This window comes from Ylistrum balloti, unplaced genomic scaffold (genome assembly GCF_031769215.1).
Source record: "Ylistrum balloti isolate Yb309-2 unplaced genomic scaffold, AGI_CSIRO_Ybal_v1 Utg370882, whole genome shotgun sequence".
Classification (NCBI taxonomy): domain Eukaryota; kingdom Metazoa; phylum Mollusca; class Bivalvia; order Pectinida; family Pectinidae; genus Ylistrum; species Ylistrum balloti.
In genome coordinates, this window is record NW_026782502.1 from 737,767 (window position 1) to 760,234 (window position 22,468).

General features: G+C 34.3%; 2 protein-coding genes across 2 annotated transcripts; both read left to right on the plus strand.

Annotated features, from left to right (window-relative positions):
- Positions 1 to 8,806, plus strand: LOC132559238 (succinate dehydrogenase cytochrome b560 subunit, mitochondrial-like). The gene is made up of 6 exons (XM_060223855.1): positions 1 to 36; positions 4,674 to 4,727; positions 5,608 to 5,709; positions 6,482 to 6,543; positions 7,518 to 7,672; positions 8,045 to 8,806. The coding sequence occupies exons 1-6, from the start codon at positions 20 to 22 to the stop codon at positions 8,150 to 8,152; spliced, it is 498 nt and encodes a 165-aa protein (XP_060079838.1). The 5' UTR covers positions 1 to 19; the 3' UTR covers positions 8,153 to 8,806.
- A 12,305-nt stretch (positions 8,807 to 21,111) lies between these two features.
- Positions 21,112 to 21,777, plus strand: LOC132559275 (histidine-rich glycoprotein-like). The gene has a single exon (XM_060223889.1). The coding sequence runs from the start codon at positions 21,112 to 21,114 to the stop codon at positions 21,775 to 21,777; it is 666 nt and encodes a 221-aa protein (XP_060079872.1).
- The last annotated feature ends 691 nt before the right edge of the window (positions 21,778 to 22,468 follow it).

Sequence of the window (22,468 nt, forward strand, 5' to 3'; positions counted from 1 at the left end):
TTCCAAATAGACATTCAAGATGGCGCTTCTATTGAGGTGAAAAAAAATATTGGGATTTGATAATATGTTTTTGTCAATTTTACAGATTGCTCGAATCTGATATATTGCAACACAAGAGCAATGCGTTATTGTATACCATACACGTTTGTTATCGTACAACTTTAAGTTCATGAATTCCATAAAAATGCAAGAGTTTAGGTTTGTTCGTGTTTGCCCTTGGCCCAAGTTTCTAGTTTTGCCATGCATGTCGCGTAACGATCTCAAAGTAACAGTTATTTTCTAAATTTTGAAGCTAATTTTGATTTTAGTGATTCATGATTGGGAAATATATGGAGCAGGGAGTAATTGTACATGGGTTTTTAAATCAAAAGGAATACATCTTTCTGCGATTTTTTTTGTCTTGGTCACAGCCGAAACAAAAAAAATTTGTGACAGTGATAGTTTTCAATTGATATAAATCATAAGCGCACGATTTCTGTCAGTATTGATATACAGCAAATTTATGATGATACATCGCTAATGAGTTTACGTAATGTTGGTTAACTGAAGGGTTTTGTTTGATAAACACATGCAATGTAGGATATCAAAAAGTTGTCTTACTACACGTAGTTCTCTTAGCAAAGAATACAATGTACACATTAGTAAGTAAATATTACTGCTGATAATTAGTAATCACGCTCTGCACTAATTTTGATTTTAGTGATTCATGATTGGGAAATATATGGAGCAGGGAGTAATTGTACATGGGTTTTTAAATCAAAAGGCAAATTAGTCTGAAGGCTCTGACTATCTTTCTGCGATTTTTTTTGTCTTGGTCACAGCCGAAACAAAGAAAAAAAGTTGCAGATAGATAGTCAAAACCCTTCGGACTAATGGCAAATATAGTGTAGGCTTATTGTTAGGGAGGTCGGCGACGGTCATTTACAGGCTTATTACGTTCTGTTGGAGCAAAAAACCCCATTTTTTCGGGTTTTTCACACTAAAATTAAAATATCAAATAAGCGTAGTTGGGGGATAGAAATATATCAAAATAAAGTTCAAGACTTATATTTTCTTATTTTGGTAATTATTTTGTAATAAGATATAAATTCCTACCATTGCATGGAGTTCGAAGTGAAGTCGTTTCCAAAAATTCGGCCGCCATGTTGATTTATGTGTCAACAAGTGTGCCAAGTTCAGAATTAAATCCGCTGGCTATTACTGGACCAATTTTTACCATTAATGGCTTAAAATTTAGGAAATATAGTCTAGTTTTTGAAACTGAGTGATCTCTTTTGAAAAAGTATAAGGATCACACTGTAAAAAATATAAATTTGCAAAACAGTGTTTTTTTACCGTGATATCACTTCGCCGCGAACAGGGATCACTCGGATTTTGGTAGCCTGGACCTTCATCTAGCGATTGGTAACCAAGGTTTCAACAAAATAACAAGAGCAGCCAGCGGAAATCATTGGATATTTGAATGACTTTTGCCACAATGTTTTGTTCGTATGAGTTATCGAACTTTGCTGCTGCTGCAGGCCGGGTGCAAATCCTCCCGACCCGGTAAACAAAATTGACCAATGGGACATCAGTATGTCCATTCGGAACATTTTGGGATTTTTATGTTAAATATCAAAGGAAACATTCGATTTTCTTTAGGATTTATATAAAAGTTTTAGAACAAAAGAAAAACGGGGGGGGGGGGGGGGGGGGGGGGGGGGGGGGGTGGGGGGTGGGGGGGAATAGTTGCTGTGGTTAAGAAAAATATGTTTGGGGGTATAAAAAAAACATTTTCTGAACACAGAACCATACTTTATTTTCTTAATCTTTTAAGACACAAATACAAATTATTTTCCATGAAATAAATGGATGAACATTTGATGAGAAAACAATTTTCTCTGTAAAATATCATGATTATACTCCCTCTCAACTAGCCCATTCTTCTTAACTCAGAAAGTTGATTTTGGTCTATATCTTGGTTGTTAAATTCCTTCTGAATGTAAGAACTGCCCTTCTTTATCAATGCAAGGGGGTATTGTTGAAGTGAAAGAAAGTTGTTTTATTTATTTTGTTGAAATTCTTTATATTTTTAATTGTTTTGCTAATTTATGACACTTTTTAAAATCTCTTTTATTTCTTTAAGTTTTATTTTACCTTATTTTGGTTTCTTTTTAAGTTGTCAAATTTTTCAGAGGAAGAATAATAATTGTGATTTATTTTATTTAATTTTTAATCTAAATAAATCTTTTTCTAAAAAAAAAAAAAATTATTTTGATTTATTTTCTTTTTAGTTTGTTTACACGCTCTGATATACTGATTTTCATTTTATTTTTGGTAAGTGTGATAAGTTTTATTTACAATCCAATACACTTTTTTATTTGCAGTTTGATAAGTATGTGATGATTGTTTTTACTTTTTTTTTCAATACTATCAATGAATTAATTAGATAACAATTTTTATGACCGTTAAATTTTAACATTGATGTTAAAAATAACTTATGCTAGATAATGACAGATTTACCTATTTTTTGTGCTTTTATCTTAATCTTAAGGATAAACTTATAAAGACAAGAATAACCGTGTTTCAACTCTTAAGGCTTATAAAAGGTGAACTAATATCAACAGGAACGTTTTTTCTCAAATGATATTGTTTGTAGGAGTAAAAAAAAATTGGGGGGGGGGTTTCACCTTCTGAGAATGTTTGATTTTGGGGTAGGGCTAGGTTTTTATAGAAATACTTGGTGCTGTTAATAGATAGAGGTACAAATATGTGCTAGTTGCATTCTACATATTTCTATCTTTAAAATGATACCTTATACACCATACAATAGTTTATATTCTTCTCGCATTTCATGATTAAACACAAATTTCAGGTTTTATCCAAAATTTTCAAAACGTAGAAAAACAACCTTAAATGTTGCAAAAAATTGTTGTTTTGAGTTAAAACTGGATCATTTGTATGTAGAAATAAGCATTCTTATATAAATTGTCATTTTATTACCACCTGGGAGTAGTTGAAGATCTTTTTGTCCTGAAAAAATGTTATTTTTCGTCTTTTCGGGGCTAAAAATATACCTCTTTGGCAGCTATATTTTGGAGCTGTTGCTTTCAAAAAAAAAATTTAGGGGAAATATTACATATTTTCTGATAAAACATACAAAGATCAACAAGAAACACCATATAAAAAAAATTCCAGATTTTTTTTGAGCTTTCTGCATCAAAAAAGTCATTTTTTCTGAAATTTTCGATTTCGTCTCAAAAAGGGGCTGCGCAGGGTATTTGATATCAAAATATTAAAAAAAATAATGATCTTAAACCCTAACTGGAATTTTTTTTCAAGAAAATGCATTGTGATCTGTAAAAATAAGGAGATTTGGATAAATTGGGTGATTACTTTTTAAGATAAAGTTCTTCAAAAGTTGTAGTCTAGCAAAGAGGGGTGCCGACACATTTCTCAAAAAAACTAAGTCCAAACGAATAATTCCTCATGTTCAGCTGCCAATTTTTTTTTTATCTGTCCCCACCTAAACTAAGTAAATGTTTCTTTTTGAAGCTTAAGGGGAACTTGGCACCCTACAACAATCAGACAATACATATCATAACCACATTTTCAGATATAAGGCCTCAAACATGCCTCTTTTAGGGACTATTTGCTAAAAACAGAAAAAGGGTCGCTTTTCGAGGTACAAAAATTGATGTAACTTTTGAACCGCTCAACCGATTTCCAAAATTTTTGCACCAAAATTCCTCTTTCTTTGAGTTTTGTCCAAAAAACATGTTTTAAAATGTTTTCTAGGTGGTTCATTTTTTGAGCTGACCTCCCTATTATTGTTGCATGTATAGAGAATACATGGTCTGTGTAATAAAATATAAGCCGTGTTTTGGCGAGGGTGAAGAAAAATAAAAGTGGCGAGTTAATCATGCAACACTGATTGAAAATCAGGCAATCAAAACTTCAGCAGTTTACCTAATGATGATGTTACGTTGGATTTTGCCTGATGGCATATTGCCATAATAATTTCTCTGCACAGAAAAATTGTTCCAAACTTCAATGAATATGACAGTGATTTTATGACTTTTGTGAATAAACTTGTTCAGTATAACATAAAAAATTGCCTGTTTGAAAAATTATTGTGTTGTTAGACGTAATTTAAAGTCAGGAAGTAATTCTGTTGAATTACTGTTCATGCCAAAATACAGATGTTTTCTTTCACTGCCGAATATAGCAAAAATATATGTGGCAAGTGTATTTTGACAATGGCAGTGCTAGTTGCAGGATAAAAGTACATATGTCCATCTGTCTCTATGCATGCCTAATTTTTCTTTGAGCAACATTCCGTCCAAAAGCATAAGCAGTTGGATAGTAATGTTTGGTCAGAAGGTCTGGGATGGAATACTATAAAAATTTGTTAAAAACCTAGAAAAAAATTCTTTTCAAGTTTCATAAAGTTCAGGGTACTCATATTCTGATAGTGTTTTTGTGATAAGAAATATACATATGTAAATGATGTTGATCTTATTTCATAGTTGCGGATATCAATGTGCTGAAACTCTTCTAAAGTATTCTCCAGTTTCCGAAGACTAACAGGTTCACGTACAAGGTCCTTCTGTTTATTTTGACAAGCACAAGATTTGTTTCTTTTAATTACTAAACATTATAAATACCTGACCTAAATCTTATCTTTCTTTCAGAAATCTTGGCAGAAAAGGACTACTTGGACACAACAAATTGGTGATTACAAAATGGTATGACACATGCATCAGTGATTACCATGGTTGATAAAATTATTTAAGCATTTCAAAAAGTTTTATAAATTTAGCTAAAATGGGATGGAATAGGTTCCCAAAAAGTACCACAGGAAAAGCACAAGTCCAGGACTCAAATATTTGAGTTTCACTGATGCAGTATTATGGATTATCTGGTATTTTTTAAAATTTTCTTTCATTTGATTATACATAATCACATAACATTTCACACTAAATCCTACAAGACGCTTAATAATCCAATGCCTACCAATATGTATCAAGGTTTAATTTTACTGTTAATAACTGTTCTTAAAAAACTGATCGTAATCAATGTTTTTGATGAGGATGTCTATTTTCTATTGTAATGAAATTATTGAGTCCCTCCTTCCTGGCTTGTTGTTGAATGTATTTTTTGTTTGTGAATGTCAGTCATTATTTAGGAAATGATGTTCTGGACTCATCAGAATAAAATCTTGACCGCTGTATACCATGCAATGAACTGTCGCAATGATTCAATAGACAGAAGTCATTAAAAACACTTTAAACTCTTTTGATGTTCAAAGTCTTCATACATCTATATTATTTTGATTGCTTGCTATGTCAAATTGTTTAACAAAGAAACTTACCTAGAATTTCTATTTGTTACTGCATAAAAAGATTAAATTCTTTAATTTTTCCGAAGATCAGATCTTGATAGACAACGTTGGTCCAGTTAAAAACGATTTGGTTCACAGATTAGCCTGTTATTTATAAACAGTTAACTGGTTATGTTTTTAGGAGATATATAGAAAACTGCTTTCTTAAACCAAACATCTGTTTCCTTTTTGTGAGAACACTGTATTATGTACATGATAAATATCATTTGTTTTTCATTTAATAGTATACAGCCATCATCATCACAAGCTTACGATGAAATGAAGGATTTCTGGCAAAAAAACAAAAAACTTAACAGACCACTGTCTCCTCATCTGTCAATCTACAGGTAAGGCAACTTAATATACACGTGTTGATCTAAAAAAAAAACCTACCTGATATACATTTGTCAATCTATGGCTAAGACTACAGTTTATAAATTTCTAGGTTGTGATATTTCAGTGTGATCACACTATAAACATGTTTCAGTGATAGCGTTATTAGCTCTGGACTCAATCTTTAACCTCTTTAAATGTGTAAAATACCAAATTAACAATATTTGTTAGAACCATGTAAGTTCTTCATTTTTTAGACCTACTCAGTCACTTGTATGTTGTAAAGATCACACTGAACAACCCTGGTGTAACTGGATACACAAGGTTTGCTGTAACCTTTATGCCAGGTTTTTATTCATACAGTCATGTACTTGATGTTCTTCTAAAATCTACTGAATTATGGGGCTAGTGCAAACTAAATTTTGACATTTCTTTTGATAACTTTGGATTCTTCTCACTCATCTCATTAGTTTAGAATTAGGCTCTTCGTATCACTGATGAGTCACAGAAGGCGGAAACAGCTGTATGATGCTGTTTAATTCATTGTTTGTCTCTATTTTATCTTTCCTTAATTTGTATAAGAGATGATATTCACTTGTGTGTCATTTGTAGAATCTTTTTCATCAACTGATAAGAGGTAGCATGTATGTTTCTGTTGAATATTCATGATAGATGTAACATGACTTAGTAGGTACATTATTGACGGAGTAAATAAACATAATTCTGATAACTAGTAGCTAACATACAAGTTTCCTGCATTTTCTAATTATAAAATTTGTATTATAGACCACAGCTTACCTCAATGTTGTCGCTGACTCACAGAGCCACTGGTATAGCAATGTCAGTTGGTAAGTACAGTACAGTAGTATAAACAGGCATGTACTTTGTTTTTGTGGAGAGATGAGACAGAGGGGAACACCCTGTATAGAACACATTCTAGGTCACCTAAATCTCATGGTGACCTATTGCAATCCTCTTTTTTCTTGTTTCTGACATCGTGTGTAATCTGACGAGTGTCCTTAAACATTATAAGCATCTTTCCAAAAACCCATGAACAAGTTACAATGAAATTTTACTGAAACCTTCAAGGGCCACAGACAAATCAGTATTGTAAATCATATAGTCCCCATCCTAACAACCTGAGGGGCAGGTCCAAAAGTGGCCAAACTAGACTGAAAATTGAGTTTTCTGTAGTTTATAGGGAAAAAAGAACATTTTTGAGAATAACTTATTTAATTTTTGAGTGGATTCAAACTTGGTTAGAGTTATTATCAATTAATATAATTTTTTATTTCATTTATGATTTTGAAATTTGTTGTGATACAGACAATCAGTTTTCCTCATTTGCTATCTAATTCACAAAAGTTTATATTGGAAAATAAGATCTTGGAGCATGATTTGTTTACTTTCTTTTGGAAAGAATTTAAGCTTGGTTAGAATGGCCATTTTAGGATAACAGTTTGAGAATATGTATGTGTTGTTCCTGGCTGACCCAAAATTGGCGAAATTGACTGAAATTTAAAAAAATTTCTTCTCAATTCCTAGATAAAGTAGAGCCAATATTCTGTGTGGATGAAAATGTCTTAAAGTGTTAAACCAAAATTGTAAATTTCATGAGCATAGGGTCTCACATTTCCCACCATGGTGAGGGTCAAATTTCCTTATTTTTTTTCTTCAGGAAATTACATTTTTGAAACCCAATATTTTTATCTTCAATTTGAAATTGTTTTAACTTCATTAGAGATTGAACTATAGCATGATAGCTTGATATGTATGTATTGATCCTATGGCCTGATGTTTTACTCTTGTTTGTTTCTGACAGCTATCCCAGTTGTGGCTACAGGTTTGATGTTTGCCCCTGGAGATTTCACCACCTATCTTCACTCTGTACATCTAAGTGCAGGGAGTGTGATTGCCTGTAAATATATAGTAGCTTTTCCCTTCACCTATCACTATGTCAATGGTATACGGCATCTGGTAAGTATCAAAATGGCAACTATTTTACAAATCTAGACATATCGGTTAATCTTATGATCTGTTTTTAATTGAGAATATCTAATTGGCTTGAGAGAAAGAAAACAGAAACAGCTGAATATATCTTCTTTTATCATCAGATTTATTATAGCAATTTCTGTGGTTTAAGTTCTGAAACACAACATTCAAGTACTAATACTGAAATATTTTAACATGAATGATATGCTCAAGAATCACTAGAAAGTTTAATCATTATGTTGATATAGTTATTGCGAAGATGGAAAGAATATCCTAAAGTTTTATGTACATTCTGATACATTTGTATGTGATCTCCTGTTTGCTGTTTTGTGTCTTTAATGTCTTGTGTTGTTCCAGGCGTGGGATTGGGCTAAAGGCTTCAGCTTAAAAGAGACCTACAACAGTGGATACCTGGTGGTCACTCTCTCCTTCTTAATTACAGCTGCTCTGGTTCATCTTATCTGACATTTTCACATATAAAAATAGAAGAGAACATTACAGTTTAGAATCTTCACAGACATTTTCAAAAATGAAGAAATTAAGAAGATACAGAAAGATCTTACAGACTATGTTAAAGGAAAATTCCAGGGTCTTGAAAGCTCTTCACTTACTTTTATGCTGATAAAGATGGAAGAAAATACCAGGATTTTGCTATCATAGAGCTCCATAAATCAACATATTTCTTATGAGAATCCAAATTGTTGGAATTTTGCCTGTTTGGAAAGTAGCTAATTCGTGATCAATTATTTTCACATCTGATTCTTTTTTGGCATTTTTTGATAAAAAAAAGTATTTTTTATGTGAGAAATGTGATAATAGACATTGATTTTGATAGTTTGAGGGAATTGTTGATTTAATAAACGATTCAAAGTAATAATGTGGCACCACTATGCACTGGTCAATATTGCATTATTTCTGTGACCTGTGATTATTAATCAGAATGTCGAGACGTGCTACAAGCTGATTATTAGTGATAGTAACATTATATTTGATATATTTTCCCTTTTTGCTTGTTGATTGACCATTTGCAAAGGAAGTAGGGGCTGAATACAGATCCATGTAAAATGGTAGTTGGAATCTACTTCTTTTAAATAATGGAATAAAACATGAATAATAAAACTTTGTGATTTCTGTTTTTTTTTAGGCAAGTAACGTAAAAGGTTTTAGGTCAAAAAATTTTTGAAAGTCGTTATTTTGCCATTGTTTCATCTTTATTGAGATTGAATGATGATTTTGTAACATGTAGGAACATACTTGTTGGGTCTGCTGTTGTATTGTTTCCAATGTCTTTTTCTCCCACCATCATCAGCTGGTGGGGGTATTCAAATTGTCTTACATCTGTTGTCCGTCCATCCATACACATTTTTTGTTGTACCCATTTGATTTTTGAAGTGATCAGAAAAACAAAATGGCGGACAGATGACCATCTTGGATTTCACAGAGTGAAGTTTGTTATCAATATTTCTGCAGAAGTGCTGAAGGGATCTCTCTCAAATTTCTTATCTAGGTTCCCCATTGTTGCCCATTAAATTTTGTGACTGATCAGAAAAAGCAAAATCTTAGATATGGTAGTTGTATTATCTTTATAATATTATCTTTATTTCTGCAAAGGATTAATGTTCAAATTTATTATCATTAAGAGCAAAGGCAGAGAAAAGAAGAGAAAAGATCCCACATTCAAAGAACAAATAAAGATCAAACAATGGTGACCTCTAAGAATCCTCTCGGATCTCTTGTTTGATTCTGTTTACACAATCTTTTACCTGTTACAGCTTTGGTTTTCACGTTCTTCACCTGTTAGGACTACATTTGTTATTTTGTTCTGCGCGGTTTTGATGATTGTAATTTTAATTGCATTTTATTATCTTGTTTGGACTACACTTGTGATTTGATTGGATTATATGGAATTTAACAAAACTTTACACACATATTCATACATGCGAGGCGGAGTGCAGCCCACTTAAATTTTTCCCAATCGGTCATCTGAGCAGTCAGCTGTGGTCAAAATTTGGCCAAATTTTAGATATTGTCTGATTTTCTTGAAAATTGGTATATATGTATTAGGTCGCACTATAGGAGCAAAATGGCGTAGTCCATGTATGGCATAACTGCAGGTCTGATTATTGCGATCATTTACTGCTGATAATTTTTGTGAAAATTGATATATATGTATTAGGTCGCACTATAGGAGCAAAATGGCGTAGTCCATGTTTGGCATAACTGCAGGTCTGATTATTGCGATCATTTACCCATTACAATTTGTACTTTGTTTTAGTTGTGCTTTTTACGTTTTTGTTGTGTGCAGTGTGGAATAACAACTTCTAGCACGATCTAAAAACATATAACAATATTCGACATTGCTAGAAAGACGACAGAGTTTCCCCCCTTGTTCTTGAAAAAGATTTTACAAGGCACTCGATAATTAAAATAGTGGTTGAAATTTGAACATTACATAAACAGTATTTGGTATCCCCTGGTCGTACTTTGTCTTAGTGGTATGTCTGTATAATTACACAGTTCCATGGTGTTGTCATGACGACGACTGGTTTTGAATGAACAGCAAGCACCCATCTAGTACAGTGGCGATGATATTTTTAGCATTTAGAAGTTATATTAACTTAAGGTTAAGCATTTATTTGAAATATTTGAGAGATCGTCAACAAATACAAGTATTGGTCTACCGTGCCGCTCCCACATCGCGTGAAATATAGGCTATCGTATCGGTTACGTGTATCAAAGAAAATACAGACGCGTCAACAGAATCTTGATTAAAACTAAAAATGGATAACATAATGAGGGACATGAATGAGGAAAATAAGACAAATCTGAGCTGATTGTATGATAGTTTATGTTTTCACATTACTGAATGAGAATTGTCTTTTTTAAAATTAGAATTTCACTAGTAAAATTTACAGTAATATGAATAAATGATATTATTTTCGAGGATTGAAAACAATCCGAAAAAAAATGAGAATGCAATATAAAAGATATTCATAGTATTTAGTTCGTCACAAGACTTGGACAATAAATGCATCTTACTTCCCGGATATTGGTCAATCTGACAAATTAGCTATCTTTAAAACAACTTAAATATTATCACAACTGTCATCCTCGATACTCTATGGACTACGCTTGCTGTTTATTTTTCTCTTTGAATATTTCATGCCAAAACTGAAAGTTCCATGAGAGACATCTGGTGGATAAGACGAGAAGGCTAGTTTATTCTCTTATGTACGTCGAATGAATCTCGAGATCGCTTAATGGTTTATGTTGTACTAGATTAGAGGTTGGGTGAATCTCATTTGTTATCTTCAAAGTGAGTGTATCAGTCTGTCATTGGTCAGTTGTTTTTTCATATGAAATCCACTCAAGACCAATCAAATTACTTCGCTGGTGCCTTCATTTTTGCAATGAATGTTCCAAGGGCGCAGAAAGTGAAATGTGGTCGTGACCTGCGGATTGTCGAGGATGCACAGCTATAAACGTTACATATCTATTCACTTTCAGTCACTTTGGGTTTCCACCTCACTACATATCTGATTTTAATTTGCTTTGGTTCTTCGATTTCGTTGAATTGAATCGATCCTGTTTGAAATCTGTATAGAGGTTGGACACTTAAAGCTTGCAGCATGCTGCATGAAGTCACTAGAATTGTCGAGGGCAGGAATGGTGTACCCTTCCCTTATGTTTGTATGCAGATTGGATTCTGTGATCTTACATCAGCATCACTTCGATCCGAGGTTGTCAATTCTTCCATACTTTACTTATTTCGTTGTTCTAGTAGTACTTGATGCTATAGAAGTACATCGCGTGCATTTCTACTCCACGGAACAGGTGGTGTGTGCTGTTGTCAGTGCAGTTTCTAAATCAGGTCTGTATTATTACCTACTATAGGTATTGTTCGTTGGCTTTCGCTCGGGATCGGTTCATTCGGCATTTTCTTCTTTTGCGACCATTGTCTGCTTCTTGTCGTCAGAATTGATAGCTACAATTGACTTGGTACTATGCAAGGTAGCTACCGCGTCCTCCAAATCTTCACTTTCCGCAGTCTGTGCCATCTGACTAGAAGAAGTTAATAGGGCATGTGACTGAAGAAATGTAGTGATTTCAAGTGAGTCACAAATAGCGCTGCTGGTTGCTGTGTTTCCCGTTTTACTGCCTTCAGTGTCTGAAAGGATATAGGAAAGGCGTCCAAACTCTTGTATCAAGTGCTCGGTGGCTCCTGGAGTAAACTGAACATACGTGAGTGGTCCTGTATTCACCTCTATGTCAACTGGTGGTTGTTCAGACATTTTTGCAAGTCGCTTGGTCGTGTTCAAGCGTCTTAATTCTTGTTTCAGATTTCTGTCATAATTTAATAACGTTCGAGCTCCCGATAAAGTGATGTTGTTGTAGATTGCTTGACCATCCGTTTGAAGCTTCTTAAGGCATTCTTCTCTCCATTTCTGCAACAGTTCTGTAATATCTTCAACACGTGAATCAAGCTCTGCTGCTATTTTACGTATGTTTTCTTCGTTTTCTATTTTTCCTTTTTCCATCTCTTTTTTCAGCACCATTGCGTTTTTTCGTAACGCCATTTGAAGATATATTCTCTCCTTGCTTTCAAGATGTGAATTCAGATCTTCGTAGTCATGATATTTATGTCCTTCAAGCGGACATTTGTAGCATATAGGTCGCCCTTTACACGTATTACACAAATACACTGGCTTCTCATTGACATGGTAGAAGCAAGTGTCTTCGTTTCTGAAAAAAAGGTAAGAAATTTCGACTCTGTGACGTATTGGTGATAAAAAAGTACACAAATCGTTTTGAATAGAGGATATCTACAACATATTTTCAGAATGCATGCTAAAGGCCGGTAAGAAAAATTCAACATCGCGTAAAAGTCTACTAGCAATCGTTACGAACTATCAGTTACTATCGAATGACTATAATCATTTCAATCATATGCGCAGAATGCAAAGACAACGACAAAAATAAGAACATAGTCATATTTCAAATTCAAATTAAAAGAAGAGAGAACAGGACATTGACAATTGACGGAAATTCCTGAAAAAGGTGTTTGGGAATAGGAAAAGTCTGCTTCATCGAGGATATATGTAAATTGTGACTATCAAATAATGCATTCCTAACAGAACATTGATCTGGCTGCGCATGTTAAACAGTGTAATGAAATACCTTTCAACAGGACCTACGGCAGCTGGAACCGGACAGTCCTGGTGTGATGTACAGGTGATGTTGGCTTTAGGTGTAGCAGTTTCACTACTGTCAGCTGTATTCAGGATATTGTAACTGGGAACCATCTGCGACGGTCCACTATCATCTGATAACTGAAGCCTGAATTTTCAAAAAAAAAGACAAAAAATACTGAACTACATGGATTTGTAATCAAAGTTTGTCATTAACTTTGGATTAAGTTAGCAAATATAACATTCACGTTATCAACTGTCACGCTCTAAGGCATCCTCGATACTCTTTGGCACATGTCGTGGCAAAATTGAAGATTCCGTTTGCAACACCATTTAGTCAAGACGAAAAGACTAGTTTGATCCGTTCATTTACATCAAACGAATGTTGGGGTCGCATAGCGGTACATTTTAATAGCTTTGAAGTGGGGTGTCGCTCCTTTGTAATCTTCAAAATGAACGTATTAGCCAATGATTGGTCAGTTGTTTTATCCTGGAATCAATCCAATTACTTTGCTTGTGTCTTCAATTTTGCCATGACATGTTCCAGGGGAGAACGAAGGTGATCGTAACACCTGGAGTATCGAGGATGGCTCTTAGCCTGAAAATGAAACAGGTAACAGACATACTGTTAAAGGTGTGTCATTATTTGACGTCACTACCAATAAAGAACAGAAAACATATTTGAGATTGTTTTCGTTCAAGCCGTATTATTGATGTAAATATTTTTCAATATCAACATTTGTACGATTTAAAATAAAACGTGAGTGAGCAAAGAGTTTGAAGCAAACAGATTATTTCTATCTCGTCAACAAGTAAAGGGACCATTATTTGTCATCTGGTATCTTATTTTTATGATGAATAACTAAACACAATCATCACAAAGGTACAACCGTTATAGTTTACTGTGTTACTGCTATAAAAACGAAAAAAATACCGTTCTTTGTCGCTAGCATTATTGCTTGTGATATCCGTCAGTTTTTCTGTGGCGGTAACCTCTGGGGAACCAACAGCGGCGATGGGTTTATCATCAATTGTGCTTTTGTGAAGAACTGCAACAAAGTGGTTTGGCACCCATACACTCGCCAGGGGCTGTTTTCCTCGTGTATTTGTCCACATTATGTGTATAACTGTGTGATTATTCCGAGAAACCCTGGGCATGATCAAACGGTTGTGATCGTCACGGACATTTCTACCGCCATAATCGGGATATATTGATTGTAATCTGACTCCTAACACACTAGCTAATGCAAATACACTCCACATTCCATTATATGATCCAGGTTTCAGGACGTGCTTTGTGTTGATTCTGTAAATGTATTTGTACCAATCAGGGCCAGGTACATCTCTTGGGAACACTTCAGCGTACTGTGCTATAAGTCCAGCGGTTCGCTTTGTTGAATTGTTCAAACCGCGGTTTAAATAGGAATCATTTAAATACGTATCCTCAAATATGCAGAGCTCTATGAAAATTCGAACACGCATTTCGGGATGTCTTTGTTCATTACCGAAAGCAAACAGACTCCCAACACGTGGGAGACAGTTACCGTCTTCGACTATCTTGACTGGAACATGATCTGGTGGAGCGTCAGTCGGATATAGATTGAAGGCTTTGTCATCACGTTGATGTCCTGATCTACCTAAGATTGGTATAGTTGACATCTGATATCTTTCCTCTATCTCACGGAATACGTCTACGCACCTTGACTTGAGTACTTCGAAATCTTCAATCTGCAAAAATTCCTGCTGCATTCTCACGAAGAACTCTTTTCTTTGAGAAGCCACTGTATGAATGACGTCATTAGTAAGAAAACTCATGACCTCGTGGTTCTCCCCTTCAGCGTATTGCTGGATCCACTTTGAAGTTTTCTTTCCAATCAATGAACTGCAGATGAATAGAAATCTGAGATGATATTCTAGATTTTAATCCCTGTGCCTGCTTTCTCGAATTATAAGAGTGTTTTGGCGAAATTAAAAATATCAAAATATCTTATTGAATTTAAGTCCAAATCTAAATCCGAGTCCAATTTTTTCATTATTATGAACTGATGGCATATGGAATAAGAATGAAGTTACTCACCTGTTGGTACAAGAGTTTTTTAATGAAGTCGATTGGTAACAGCGACTTCCAATGCCAAATTCTTCTGTCGATTCTGAACCTTTTGCAGTCAAACTGACACCATTATCAAACTGTGGCTCAGGCTCACGTTCTTGTTCATGTAAATATGCCAAAATCCGTTTCAGATGTCGACTCGTGTGATTGGTCTGCTAGGTGGTGAAAGTTTCCGATACCTTCCGTTTCCTTAACGGACAGGACGTTCTCTGTTACGTCTTGTAAAACATTATTTGAAGTGTTATTTAAAAAAGTAGCAAACGGCAGGTCACTGGTCGTTTGTTTATCATCACACGAATCTTGCATTTGAACGGAGGCCACTGAGTGGTGCAGATGGTTTATCCAATCTCCGGTCTCTATGTTCACATTGCCCATTGGTTCAGATCTATTTGTTTCCACATCCTGTTTAACAGGTTCCGACACTTTCATTGCGAAGACACTGTCTTCAAATGACCGATATTCGTTTTTTCCGGATGACTGACTATCAACATGTAATCCGATTCCATCGGATTTTGAAACTGAAGCAACTAATTTATTGGATCGAGGAATGGAGCTAGCTGAACCCGTGTCCATGGAATCGCCGTTTACTATCGACCCACATACAAATCCAGGGTCTTCAAGACTATCATCACTACTAATCACGGACAACTTCCGCTTCCGTTCCCTGTATTTCTTTTGTCTAGCCCTACATTGTTCTCTATCCCTTTTTCTCTGATCCTCATTTCTACGTTTCCTCGATTCCTGTTTACGTTTTCGTTCATTTTCACGATATGATGGGTCTGTTTTTCGTTTGTTTCGCCACTTTTTCGACCGTTCAGAGTTGTTGTACATGGTCTAAAATAAGGTTATGTCAACACCATCACCATAAAATGTTCACAATCACCGTATGACAGGACTTGGAAATTGCAATCAATAATTGAAGGTCCGTTGATTTTGAACTCTGAAAAAAATACAAATGCCATGTGAATACAAAACTCTAGAATATTTACTGTGAACGCACTTAGTTTTAACTCTTTATCATGCTTGGCAAATTATCGCAAAGATTAATTTTAGGGACCTATAAAATCTTTTTTATAAACAACCTAGGGAAATTGCACCTAGTAACCATAATTTTGTATTATACGTCATTGCGAAAAGCTCTGAAATGCGATTACCGCGAAAATACGACAGTATACGACAATGGCCCTGTCCTGTATAAATGTTTAAGGAAAGGGATTGAAATAGGCTTAAAACTTGTATTCCCATCTCATATATAATATGTATTTATATTGAAGATTATGGAATAAATTGTTTAAGGAAAAGTAAGAAAATTGTCAATTGCAGTTTCCGGTGTCAAAACCCAGAAAAAATCCAGACGTGTTTTGATACAGTTTGAAGAGTGTGTTTGGATATTCAAGACCTTTAATGGCAGATTGCTTTTTAACTTGTTACGTTTTTCCAATGTCGGCTAAAGGATATTTGATACCATCCTTTACACTTGACTGCATTCTGTTTTATAGCAATACCCAGTCTTCCTGTTGTCGACTATTTATTGTTGTTGCGAAATGTCTTCTCGTGAGGTGTGTTCGTGGCATGCAGTATGTATGATATGAATATTTCCCTGTTTGTTTACTGTACGTTTGTGTTGTATTTATGTGTTGATACACTTACCCTTGACTTACCCACACTCCCAAAACAGCAGAAATATGGAAATTATTTTTATTTAATTACTTTATAATATAATGGAACCCGTGCAATAACATGCTGATTTAGGAATTGAAATGGTCTATACTTAAAGTCTATGGTGTATTTTTATTCATCGTTCAGCTTACAGTATCTTCTGATGCTGAAACCATAGCGACACGTATTGTATCTCTTACACAGGCCTTTCATCGTATTGTAGTACGGACTAGTATAAGAATCAGAGGTGATTATCACATTCAATGCCTCCTCTGATTTTAACTCGACAGTCTGGCTTACTGCTGATGGAGCTAAAGAGAAGATCTGTCTAACTGAGCGGGATATTGCGGCTAGCATTTACCAGGTTCCTTGTACCATTTTCCTTTATTCTACCTCATGGAAGTTTTCTCGTCCTCGTGTTTCTATCGATGCTAGTGAGTGTATTGTTATTTCCGAGTTCTAAAATGAGTGCTTATGAAAGAAATAATCATTATCTATTACAATGACTTCGCTAGTATTCGAACCCAAAACCTCTGGTTTACTAGCCTTACTCTCAACTGATGGAGGTGATGAGATCTCTCTATGCCAGCGATATATATTGCAACTAATATAATATGAATATTTAAAGATGTCTATTTAAGTTTTAATATCTCTTTAACTTTAAACAATGTATCTTGTAAGTAAATAAGATGATTGATAAACAAAGAAAATGTCTTAATTAATGAACAAGATGATTAATTTGCCAAGTACTGTATCAAAGTTGCTTACTAAATAAAAGACAACTTGTCTGGTCGTCCAAGCTGTGGCGTCAGAACGCCGGAAGTCATTCTGTATAGCCAACTGATTTTCTGACATGTTCGGAACCACTCAAAACAAAAGATATATCGTCATTGTAAATATTACAACAAGGCTGAGTACAGAAGTAATCACATTACAAGAATTATATATAGATATACTGTATATTGTTTCACAAGTTGTGTAATGGGACACAATCCGTGATACTTACCATTAAACATATACGGCAGTTCTCCATTTTTCTATTGATATAGGTGACGCGGAAATGACGAGGAACCTATTTATAACGACAATATAGGGCGTGGAAAAACCTATCTATTAATATCTCAAGATTGCTTATTATAGATTTTGTGGAGTTATATGTAGGGAAGATCGGCTGACGTCGTTTTAAAAACAGGAACCGGAAGTATATAAGCCATTCTTCTAAAATAGCAGAAGTCATTGAAATGATAAACCTTCTTTAGTGTATGGAAATTCCAATACCTATATTGTATATATTAACTTCAAACAAAATATATCATTTTAAAAAAAGTTTGTTTTCGCGGTAAGTTTCTGTTTCTTAACGTCTGTATATTAAGAACAGCATGGAAACATCATATTATCAAGACATTTAAACAAATTAAAACATATAATTCCCGTGTTCGTTATACAATCTCAAGAGGCCCATAAGGCTTGTATCACCCGGTTTTATTACTATCCATTTTCTCATTGTCTCTCTTCTTAAGTGAGTTAGTCCGACTGTTTTAACGGAGGTCCCTTATGTTTAATGACACTACCAACCAAACATAGACGGAATACTGGCATTCCTTCAAAAGGAGAGAGACTTCCAAGAATTTGCTCTTTTACCCATATTAGGCGCCGCCCCTTAAACCCCCTTCATCAAATGGTTATTCAGACCAAATTACTGAATCCTGGTTTTCCTTCAGCAGAATAAGTATTTTAAAGACATTTCTATATATCCCCTATTGGACCCCACGTCTCCAGCTCTAAGGACAAAACAGCAGTGTGTGTATTATGTATTTTAATCAACTGTCTGGTTCTACTGTATCGATCTTTTAAGTTGTATTAAAACGTGTTTTTCACATCTGAAATGTACATAAAACCTATCGAATTTTTTATCATGCTGGCGATAAAATTACAAACTATATCTGTCCTCCTAAGACTAGCAGTCATGGTTACAGAATTAAGTAAAACAAAATCGTTTCTTTAATATTTCCTTTTATTATACATAAATATCTTGGTGATGTAAAGAAATTAACAGATATTATATTTAGTAAAACTTAAACAAGATAAAGCATTAAACATGTTAACTTCAACTCAACAAATACACGTAATATCCTAATAATTGTGGACTGCTTGGTTTAAAGAGGCAAGTATTTAACAATATCAACAATCAAAGGCTGTTATTACACAGGAAAGTGTTACAGTGGTCCAAGATTTCCGTGCACCAAGAAATGATCAAAACAAACCAGATAAGTGAAAGAAATATCAAAATTTAAACATGCATGGATAGTGCTACGATTAAACAGGTGATCAGGTGGCACAGTGGTAACACACCCACCTTTCATCTACATGATCGAGGTTCGATTCAGAACGCATATAAAAATGTATGGGGGTCACCCATATAACTATGCGGATTTCCTCTGGGTACTCTGGATACTCACATAGTAAGACCCCTTGCACGCTTCAATCCATGGTAACGACTTTGTATGGCTATTGTAAAATAAGTTTATCTTTGTAATTCAGCAATAATTATGAAACAATCTTGAAATTTGGAGATATTATTTCCACTCCACGTGTATGTTTCATACACAATCCATTTGCCTCATCTACAAGTATTTTTCTTTTCTATGTAATTATTGTCCATTACATTTGTACAAATTAATTAATCGTACATAAAATCATAAAAAAACATACATAAAAACATTTTTTTTGTATTGATAATCAGTATCTCTGAATCGCATGCTACCACGAAGTGACAAGAATGGTCTTAAATCTACCAACGAACCGACTACATGATCAGCGTACAACGTTCAATTAACATTTATTGCACAATCATAATTTGTCTTATCCAAATAGTTTGCCACCATCTAAGGCAACAATGCGGGGGGGGGTCTACATATTTACAATATCTTAATTCAAACTCAAGGAAACAAACAGGAAAAGATTTACACGCAGATCACTTACAATGTTTAACAGGAATATGCGCAGGTGTTCCGGAAAGGTAAGCGTATTCTGCTACATCGACGACATAGGACATGTAGGTCTTGGTCGATTCTGATAAGTAATGACAGGATCACGAAGAAACGGCAAATAATATATAAAAAAAAACTCTGACTCAGCTTGTCGTTATCATCGACGAAGCAGAATACGCTTATTCTTCCGGAACATCTATTTGTATCATCCTTTAACTTTTTCAGTAGTCTCCTATAAATCTTTCTTTTGTTTATGTTTTGCTCTAGTTTTATGGAATTGCATGTTTTTCAAATCCCAAAGTAACAATCCCAAAACACTAAATTAGGATTCTTAGAATGTACCATGATAAAATCGAAGGTGATGCACTGACAATAATGTTGTTGGAAGTTGTAAAAGTTTTACACAATTAAATATATTTAAACTAAACGTTTTATAATAACTACACGTTAATTATCCTTCTCAAACAAGACGGGAAAAAATTGTAGAAGCATATCAATAAAACTAGACGCCTTTTATGACAGTGGCACTCTTCTTCTAGATATTAATGTTTTAGTTGATCTTTAATCCTTACGTACAACCAAGCAAAAAGGTTAGTTGGAGCCCTCGATATTCATGATATAATGTTTAATGTGAACGTCGTACTTCGAAAGTATAAACCTTATTTTACAAGTTCGTTCTCGGTCAGCAGTTGTATATTAACATGATTCAGATTTCATCCAAACACTTTACCAATACATGATTGCAAATGTAATTAACATCAAATTCATTTTCTTTACTTAAAAAGTAATAAGTTGTCACAATTGTAATTTCACGCCGGATTTAAGATGTACGCTTAATAAAAATTTAATCTATATTGTAAATGATTTTGTTCAATTATCAACGAATTTCGTAACATTTTTTGAGATAAAACAGCATGCAACAGCAATTTCATGACTTGCCGAATCAGTATGTAAAATTGGGAGACTTTCTTGAATAAACGTATAAAGGAGAGATAAAACGTAAAAATCACTATACAAAACTTCAAATATGAGGACTTATGATGATCTTAAAACCAAATGTAAACAAGACAGAGACACAAGAAATTAATATTTAAAATATCACAATGTCCATTACCAGGTAAAAAATATATCAAATTAGGCATGTGTGACAAAAATGAAACTTTACATAAAAATATCTCCGAGGTAATTGATACCAATTATTGGGGACATCTTGATCATTGTGTACACACAAACAATTATTAATCATCTGCTATCTTAATAAAATTGCGTAAAAAATGGAAACCTTATTTTTTAATTAAATTTCAAAGAGTTAAAACGACCTGGGAATTTTCATAACAAAATTGAAATATGTTACATTTCTCATACTCCACACAACTACTGGACAAACTGTAATATATTAAAATGTGATCTGCATTAGTTCATCACAGTGATCACAAGAGATGTATGGAACATCACTACAGTGATCACAAGAGATGTATGGAACATCACTACAGTGACCACAAGAGATGTATGGAACATCACTACAGTGATCACAAGAGATGTATGGAACATCACTACAGTGATCACAAGAGATGTATGGAACAGCACTACAGTGATCACAAGAGATGTATGGAACATCACTACAGTGACCACAAGAGATGTATGGAACAGCACTACAGTGATCACAAGAGATGTATGGAACAGCACTACAGTGATCACAAGAGATGTATGGAACATCACTACAGTGATCACAAGAGATGTATGGAACAGCACTACAGTGATCACAAGAGATGTATGGAACATCACTACAGTGATCACAAGAGATGTATGGAACATCACTACAGTGACCACAAGAGATGTATGGAACATCACTACAGTGATCACAAGAGATGTATGGAACAGCACTACAGTGACCACAAGAGATGTATGGAACAGCACTACAGTGACCACAAGAGATGTATGGAACAGCACTACAGTGATCACAAGAGATGTATGGAACAGCACTACAGTGACCACAAGAGATGTATGGAACAGCACTACAGTGATCACAAGAGATGTATGGAACAGCACTACAGTGATCACAAGAGATGTATGGAACAACACTGTACAAGTAAGAGGGTGGCAAATCAGCACTCCCCCCAAAAATTATGGGAGAAAAATTGACATCTAAAAATACTATTGAAATGTACATACATGTAGTTCAAGAATTGTTAACAATGAGATATAAAAAATTCCATTGATTTATGTAATAAATGAAGTCAAAAACATTTCAGCAATCTAATGGAAATATAGAATTTAAAAGGATTTGATTTATCAGACAACAGCAGTGTACCTTAGAAGTCCTTTTTCTGGGGAAGATATAATTTTTGTAAATTTCTTTGTTTAATCGCACCATGCATCATTTAGTTACTTTCCCATGACACATTAAGAGGATAATATATCAGTAAATATGATGTGATCAATAAGATAATTCCAGACATGACATCCTGCTCTATAACAGTTACTTTCTCCTAACATACCCACAATACAACTAGCATATGTACAATGTACCAAACACTACATACTTTCTGTCATTTAACCACAGAATACATACGTCCTACTAACATACGTACCTCAGAACACACACATCTTGCTAACATGTCCCTTAATACAGACTTTGAACATACATACTCCACAATATATACTTTCTACCAACATACTCAAACATACGTAATTTTTAGTACCCTTACCCACAATACATCTTTTCCTCTAGCATTTTACATACTTCTAGCTTTATCTACATAATAATACATACAAAACTGAAAAAATGATGTTATAATCTTAGATAAAACATACTATAACTTGACTGGAATGT

Bases quoted from the DNA above. Each gene is read 5' to 3' on its own strand.
- LOC132559238 (XM_060223855.1), top strand. The intron at 6,544-7,517 runs GTAAGTACAGTA...TGTTTCTGACAG, and splicing joins TGGTATAGCAATGTCAGTTG to CTATCCCAGTTGTGGCTACA. The intron at 7,673-8,044 runs GTAAGTATCAAA...GTGTTGTTCCAG, and splicing joins TCAATGGTATACGGCATCTG to GCGTGGGATTGGGCTAAAGG.
- LOC132559275 (XM_060223889.1), top strand. From the start codon at position 21,112: ATGGAACATCACTACAGTGACCACAAGAGATGTATGGAACATCACTAC.